Below are 8,296 nucleotides of genomic sequence, written 5' to 3'. Positions count from 1 at the left end.
CTCTGTAAAGCACTTTGAGACAACTTTGAGTTGATGGTTAATGATGCTGATATGTGAAGAACATTGACCTGAATGGAGTGCAAAGTCAAAGTGTTCATATATAGATCATAAAGGGGCTCGTCCAATGTGTGTTACGCTCCATGCAGTCCAGCAGTGAGGTAGGAATGACGCAGGGGCCAGCAGCAGACGTACTCACCCAGCTCTATACAGGTGATGCCCAGGGACCAGATGTCCACCTTCCCTTCGTATTGCCCCTCATCCATGGCCAAAATCACCTCTGGGGCCATCCTGTCAACAAACAAACAAACAAACAATTAAATAAACACATAAGCAAATATCTATCAATATGTATGATTGGTTTATTCGTATATATGAGGCACACTGATGCATGAACCACACCATAAATCAAAAGAATTCTTAGAGGTCAGAAGGGTAAAAACATTCTGAACTGAATGACCGAACAATGTGTGTCAAATACCACAGTCCACTGACTTGCATATAAACACGTTTTTTTCTCTCTCTTATCTTATCAGGAGATTACAATGGTAGTAAAAAAATTACTTGCCTTTACAGCCCAACGCATGCCACTGAGGGGCCTATGCTAATGTGAGGTGAAGAGTGTGAAACTAATTAGACCAAACCATTTTTGACACATTCCTTCTCGAAGGCATGATTTGCAGTCAAAAAAGATGTCGCTGTCAAATTTCAGTAGAAATCACAAAGAACCATGACGGTATCTAAGTGTGTAGACAGATACTTATACCCATATTTGTTTGTCAGGGAATTATTTGTTTTTCCGAACATGTGGTGTCAGATGCATTTCAGTAGACTGGCTGACAGCACTCGGGCTGGGGTGTTAGCACGCACACACAAGTGCACACACACACACAAGCGCGCACAGAGGCGGGCACACTGACCAGTACGGCGTCCCCACAAAGGAGTTGGCCGGAGAGGAGATGGACGCTGAGCCAAAGTCGGCCAGCTTGACTTGGCCTGGCTCAGTCAGCAGGATGTTTCCAGCCTTCACATCCCTGACAACGAGAGGAATTCATTTACAGAGTTAGACTCAGAATTGGATTTTAATTCACCAAGTATGTTCACACGCACAAGGAATTTGGTTCCAGCTATTAGAGTCATTCTGGCTAACACCAACTAGACATGCAGATCGATTATATAGTATATACAAACATATCACAGCATACGGATAGAACATAATAACAAGCAATTTACAATATATTAAGTAGTATACAGGTCATATAAAGAAACATATATAGTACACACTACTGACGCTAAAATACAGTATAGCTATAGGTACATACACACAGATTGCTAGCTTTATCTGTATTATTAACAATGTGGCTGCTGTTGCCACTGTCCTTCCATGATAATGGGAACATTCAGCTGTCAATCACAGCTCTGGTATGAGGAAGAAAACAGCAACTTTACCGACAGTCATAAAATTATACGGTTATTGGTCTCATCTCCATGTGGAAACTCAGAGGCTGTTCTCTCACTGTTTTACTATGCATCAGTGTAATAGCAAGATAAAAAAAGCAATAAAAACAATAAAAACAAATAAAACAAAAAAACAGACAAAAGTTTTGTCAATCCACTCAACACCCAACACGGTGGGTAGGGGGATGGCCCACCTGTGAATCATGTTGTGGGAATGTAGATAAGCTAGTCCCAGCAAGGCACCATGGGTTATGGCAGCGATTTCCACCTCTTGGAGTGGTTTCTTGTGAACTGATTATGTAACAGGGTGAAGAGAAGACGACTTTGTGTTAAGAACAACATATTCTAGCAATGCACGTCACAACACAGAAAGACAAATATGCCAGTCTAGTGGCAGCCTGTTTAATTAGCTTTCTGCAATGTCCCCTCGGGCAGAGAGAAGATCTTTATCTATACAAACTTATCAGACAGCCTCCTGATCACTGCTCTTCTTCTACCTTACAGGCCGTGTGGGATTGATCGTGTTATGTCCTGTTACTAAGCAGCAGGTGTCAACCTGTAGGCCTACACTGGATCAGAACACTCGACTAACCCCAGGCCAGCAGGTTACATGACAAGCACCATCCTGAGGCAGAAGGGACTTTCATACGATTCAAGATGTGCTCTCATACCTTCACATACTTCAAGTGGTGGGCTAGACTTGCAGTAACAGAGGCCATGGGCCTCCAGTCTCTCTTACACTGAATCAACTCTATTCATTTCTGATACTGGATCTGCAGTTAGATTAGATTAGATTGATTCAACTAGGTTAGGTCTAATTTAACTAAATTAGGTCTGATTTAGTGGCTGTAACACTTACAAAACATAAAAAATTATTGATATTCTAACCAATCGTGTGATCGGATGGATGTATGATAGACACGGGTATTTGTGTTTTGATTATCTCAACTTACCCTCTAGTAGATCGGAAGCAGAGCCCAAACAGTACTCCATTACTAACTAAAACAGGAAAACAGTAAAAAGATAAAATGAGAAAATGAAAGAACAAATACTTACGTTTTCAACCATTGTAAAATCCCATGTGAACCATTCAAAATCCAATTTAAAACAACAACAACCACATCTCAAACTCATTTAGTTCCTTTTAACAACTTCAGTATGAAAACAGAGCCAGACCAAACCAGGAGGGAAAAGACTGTGATGCCCCAGACAGCGACAGCTTCTCTACTAATGGGTAATCCCATTAAAGTGTCGTCTGGTTAATGGTATAACAAGATGTACATGTAAAGTGGGCTCAACAGAGACTGACCCAGGCAGTGTTGTCCTTTAAGTAGCAGCCTTTGTACTCGATGGTGTTGGGGTGTCTCAGCTGTTCCAGAAACTTCACCTCTTTGATGATGTCCTGCCATTTCTACATAAGGGAAAAGGGGGAGAGAGGAAGGTCAGGTCCATTAGTGGCCAGTGCTCAAAGGTCATGGACTCCGACGTGTCCAACACTGTTAAACACATACAACACCTGTCCGGAAAAGGTTTTAGGTTAATGAATACCAGACTTTGTGATTGTGGACAGAATGCCAACCGTGTTTATTCATAACACTATTAATAGAACATCGGACGTACAGTACTATCAGATCACTTACAGCACCATTCACAATAATTAATAGAAGATTAAGATCTCTTTATAGAGTGCTATACAACGGCCCTTTAGACTGACCTCGGTGGTCTGTTTGCCATTGTAGGACATCTTCTTAATGGCCACCACCTCACTGGTGTAGGAGTTCCGGGCCTGACAGAGAAAAACATGGAATATATATTAAACTAACATTAAATATACCTTTAAAACCTATAGCAAACACATTTGGAAACAATTACAGGCTATTTACTGATACACTTATACACACAAATATACTCTTCATAATGTTAACAATAAGAGGTTACACATGATTCGAAGGGAAAAGTGGAAGGCTCTCTGTCGTCATTGTAGGGAAAAAGGCCATGACCTTCAAGGTGAGGTATGCATTTTTTTGCTGTCAAAAGCTGAAAATGACTAACGACAGCATTTTGTGCATGATGAAAAGACCGCATTTACCAATATTCATGTGCACTCTATGGATTTACAAGCACACTTCTGCTTCAGGCATGCTGCTGATCTAATTTTTTTTCTTGCTTTTATTTTTGGCCTAATTCTGAGAGTAGAAAAGATAGAGTGTAGACATTAGAATGGTCAAAATGTAGATATTACTGGCAGCAAAACCCCTGCAGCATACAGTACATCCTCCCAGTCTAACCCGTGTCCAGCACTTAGCCATGACGTAGGTCAGATGCACAGTGTTTTTCTAGCTTTTCTAAACTGGGGGTGTGTGGTGCATCATGAGACACTGGACATACTGGATGCTTGCAGAGCTCAGGGCGCCCTGTTCAGTGAAGCCGTGTCTGTGTCTGTGTGTGTGTGTGCATGCGTGTGTGTGTGTCCGTGCGTGCATGTATGTCTGTGTCTGTGTCTGTGTAGGTGTGTGTGTGTGTGTGTAGGTGTGTGTGTGTGTGTGAGTGTGTGTGTGTGTGCATGTATGTCTGTGTCTGTGTAGGTGTGTGTGTGCGTGCGTCAGAGAGATGTTGAGCTGTGTGTGTGTGTGTGTGTCCGTGCATGCATGTATGTCTGTGTCTGTGTCTGTGTAGGTGTGTGTGTGTGTGTGTGTGTGTGTAGGTGTGTGTGTGTGTGTGCGTCAGAGAGTTGTGTGTGTGTGTTAGAGAGATGCTGGTGTGTGGTGAGGTCCGCTGTGCTCATATTGCTCTATCCCAGGCAGGGTGACTGGCACGCTACCCGCCAGCTGTCTCTGCCTACTGCCTACTGCCTACTGCCTCCGCCGTCACTGAAGCTGATGCTGCCGCCGCCAAGCCACAGCCGCCCAGTCATCCCCCACCCACCCACCCACTTGCCAACCAACCCCCAACTAAGAGTAGAACAGCTGTCTTAAGAGGAACATCTATTTATTTATTCCCCACCCCCCATTCAGCCCTCAACCACCCCCCACCCCCCACACACTCTCTCTCTTCCAGAGCCTTGCATCTGGAGAGGCTGGAGGGAAAGGGAGGGATGGGGAGTGGAGTGGAGTGGAGTGAAGGGGGGTGGAGGGGGTCTGGCCAGGGGGGGGATTTAACACCAGGGATTCAGGCCTCAGTGCAGATTTGGAATCAGCCAAACGGCCGAGCATTATTAGTCTTGAGATTAAGAAAAAAAAAAAAGAAAAAATTATAATCAGACTCAGGAATCAGAGTCCACTTAGCTCAAGCACAGGTCGGCAGGACCTCAAGGTCAAGTGGGTCAAGATATGGCAGCTAAGACTGGGTCATACGGTGTCAAGAGAAGGTGCTTTATACTGTGTCGGAGAGATGTAGGTCAATCTGTGTCAGGAGGAGGCTGGTTAAAGCGGCAGCCACCGTGAGCGGTGCAAACCATGTTCCATGTGATGCTATGCTGTGTTCCTCTTAACTTTCACATGGGAACATGCACAGAGATCAGGGCAGAAACCCCCATGTAAAACTGTGAGGGTTAAGAGTAGGTGGGTTTAACAGTGTCAGAATGATGTAGGTCACCCGATGTGAGAAAGAGCAAGAGGCTGGTTAAACTGTGCCCCCAGTGGCTAGGTTGCACTGTAAAACAGAGTTAAGAGAGTAGGATCTAGCAGACTATTTTATCCAAACAGACAGGGACACACAACATTCAAGTGTCGAACCCAGAGCCATCGTTTCCTATGCAGTGGCCCTACCACAGGACCCCCACACACCCCCTAAATCATGTCCACAGTAAGGTAGGTTAGTCTGTGGTGCCCGTTGGTTGGGTGCTTTCTCACCCAGTAGACAGACACATAAATTAAGATACGGTTAGGGCTCCTCCCGTACCATCATTCAAAGCATGCCAAATTATGTTGGGTGAAAATATATCCACTGGAGGGAGGTCAAATAGCACCTCATGTGGGCGTGTTAAGCTGTGGACTGCTGGTGGATCAAACTAGACCCATATTGGGCAAGGTCAAGGTCTGCCCACTTCTGGGTGGTCAAATTGTGCTCACTCTCATTGGGCCAAGTTGTGCCAATTTTGGATCTAAACTTGTGGTCAGAGGAAAGCCGGGCAGACTGAGGCAAGAGGAGGGCCAGTGCTGCCCTATAATGTGATGCACTGGTAGATGCTGGGGGGGAGAAACAAAATCTGAGGAAAAAACAAACAAATAAACAAACAAACAAACAAACAAACAACTCACAAAGTAGACTGCCCCGAAACTCCCATGGCCGATCTCGTGGAGGTCGCAGAATACATCTTCGGGGTCCTCTTTGAAGAAGAGATCGGCAAACTCTGGATCCTTCACTGTTCCTTTTCGCGTGGACGATGGCATTATGGGTAAGATGGAATCGTTGGGACCCACTCGCTTTTCTCCTTCATTGACAGGCCTGGCATTTATTCAATACCTAAAGCTGGAAGAAGAAAAGACGAGGCAAAGTTAATTTATATGAACAGTCTCAAGGACAGAGTCTATTCAAAGTGCTTTACATAAATAACAAGGTATGCAATCACACAGACACAGACATACAAACACACACACACACCTCGCTAAAGCTAGATCTTTAACAGTAAGTACTTTCTCCTACGTTCAGTAGGTCTTTGACTCTGCTTGCTGCAGTCGGGCAATCTCTATTCATCCTCCAAAGGCAGAGAACAAGTACATCAGGATAAATATCTTCAACTCTTAAAAAGTACTCTACTTGGCAGTCTAGATAAATAGGTTTCAGCTAAGGTGTGGGACACAAATCAAATTTCTGATTTGGGGTCTGTTCCTTTCAGACAGTAGGTTACACTTTATAGTCACACCCTACACATAGATCACATTGAACAGCATGTTGTGAGGGAATCTTAACAGATTATTTAGGCCTATGACTTCTGAAGAAATCATGCAAATGTTTATTTTTCTGTGTACTTTTTATTTGTTCTAACGTGTCTTCGGAAACCATGCACATATTAGGCAAATGGCATATTATGGTAGTACAGTTGTGCTTGCACAAACAGAGGTTTTGTAACCAGGATAAGACAACAAGACTGTAAGTGACACAGCATAAAACTGCAAGGTCTGAAAGTTCAATCAATTTTCAGCTCAATTAAATGTATTTAAAAATCAAGCTATTTATTTACGACAGACAATGCCTATAAATAAAGCGTTTTTCGGAGCGTTCAACGCACTTTGGGCACTTATCAGGCATCTATTTCGGGCAGAACTGCACGTGCGCAAGACTTCATAATACGAACCTCCAACAGAAAACCGCTCCAACAGGAACAAATGATTAGCACAATGTACAGTATTCACATGTCGACTTCTGCCCACGGCAGGATGAGTACAGACAACTGCCATACTGGTGTTACAAACTAACACCATGCGGTTCTATGGAGGAGTTTTTCAGTGTTCTATTTCAGTTATCCATGAAATAACTGGCCTTCAAAAATAATAATCTGCCTGCCTCTATAGCAATTCAACATAGGAGGTTGTAAATGTATGCTCCTGCATTTCAAGGAAGAATGTTAATTTATTTACGATACATTATTCATTCAAAGAAAATTGATTGAAAAAAAGATTGGATTTTTCCTCATTTTTTAATTAAGGCATTAAGATCAATTTCCAAAAGAAGATTTTTTAAAAATTATTATTCCTCTTTTTAGTCAACATTAGCATTGGTTAATAAACATATGAGCACATCTGTATGTCCTTGCCAGCCTTGTTCCCTTGTTTCTGCTTCCAGTTTTGCATACTTTAACTTCTTCCTTTCAAAGGCTTCCTCGATTGCACCTTCAAAGGGTATAGTTAGCTCAACAAAGTAGTGTGCCAACACTAAAGATTGCAGCATGTCTGGTCTGAAAGTAGTCACAGCAATACACCGTGGAATTTGCAGTTGCCTCAAAACATCCACCAGGATTTTCCAATCTCTTGAGCTTTGCTCCATCTGCCTGTGTTGCTCGTGTTTGCCTGTTATATCCACTAAAGTAAAAATGTATCTTCAGAATCCAAGAATATCATGGTCTAGCTTGATTGGAATAACAGTGCTAGTCACAGTGCCACGTCATCACATATACCATTGAGTCACAATTCAGCAAGATGGCTAGCAGCAGGCTGTGGTCAGTGCCAGCCGCTTGGTTGCTGCGTTTGAAAAGCAATGATGTTGGCTGTTAGCTATTCAACATAGCCCCGTTTCTGACAGACCCTTATTGCCACCCTTCAAAAAAATCTCAAAAGCAGAGTGTGGCCCATTGCTGGAGAACGAGACAGGGGTCTTGCATAGGCTCTTGCGCTGCCATCTGTGCCCTTCGCACAATGTAGCAGTTGACCATTTGCAGTCGAGACAGACGCGTGCTGTTACACACTTTCTGGATGAGTAACGGCTGGCCCCGTGACTTGGACCAGGCGTCTCTACTCGTTGATGGTGCTATGATGTGTGGTGGGTGAATATCTGAGTGAGCCTGTTTACAGCAATGTCCTGTGTATTAGCCACATTGTGTATAAGCCAGGGGACAGTATTTTATGCAAGTTAAAAGAAACAAAATCATATTAATGTCATATTAACTGCTCCCATGTATTAACCTCATAGCTGAAGACATTTTGCAAAATCAATGTATAAGGAGTGGCTAATAGTCGGGAAATTACGGTAAAAGGTTTTGTTTGTGGTGTGTGTAAGTAAATGAATAAGTGAGTATGTAGAGTGATTGAGGGCCAGCAGACAGACTGAATGACTGACTTAAGTGCTTGAGAGCATAAATTAGTGAGGCATTGTGTGAGTGTGTGAATGAATTGATGGATGAATG

General features: G+C 43.2%; 1 protein-coding gene across 7 annotated transcripts in view; it reads right to left on the bottom strand.

The window, feature by feature from the left end:
* taok3a (TAO kinase 3a) overlaps positions 1-8,296 on the bottom strand; it is a 59,075-nt gene that overhangs the window by 22,571 nt on the left and 28,208 nt on the right. For all 7 annotated transcript variants that reach the window (XM_062542493.1, XM_062542499.1, XM_062542497.1 and 4 more), the window contains 7 exons: positions 5,715-5,925; positions 3,170-3,241; positions 2,765-2,866; positions 2,409-2,454; positions 1,650-1,746; positions 918-1,031; positions 197-288 (listed from right to left, as the gene is read on the bottom strand). In XM_062542493.1, coding sequence (XP_062398477.1) covers positions 197-288; positions 918-1,031; positions 1,650-1,746; positions 2,409-2,454; positions 2,765-2,866; positions 3,170-3,241; positions 5,715-5,846 — 655 coding nt within the window. In that variant the 5' untranslated portion in view covers positions 5,847-5,925. The remainder of the gene's footprint in view (positions 1-196; positions 289-917; positions 1,032-1,649; positions 1,747-2,408; positions 2,455-2,764; positions 2,867-3,169; positions 3,242-5,714; positions 5,926-8,296) is intronic.

This window comes from Sardina pilchardus, chromosome 8, assembly GCF_963854185.1.
Source record: "Sardina pilchardus chromosome 8, fSarPil1.1, whole genome shotgun sequence".
Classification (NCBI taxonomy): domain Eukaryota; kingdom Metazoa; phylum Chordata; class Actinopteri; order Clupeiformes; family Clupeidae; genus Sardina; species Sardina pilchardus.
This window is presented reverse-complemented; position numbering and strand designations above follow the sequence as displayed.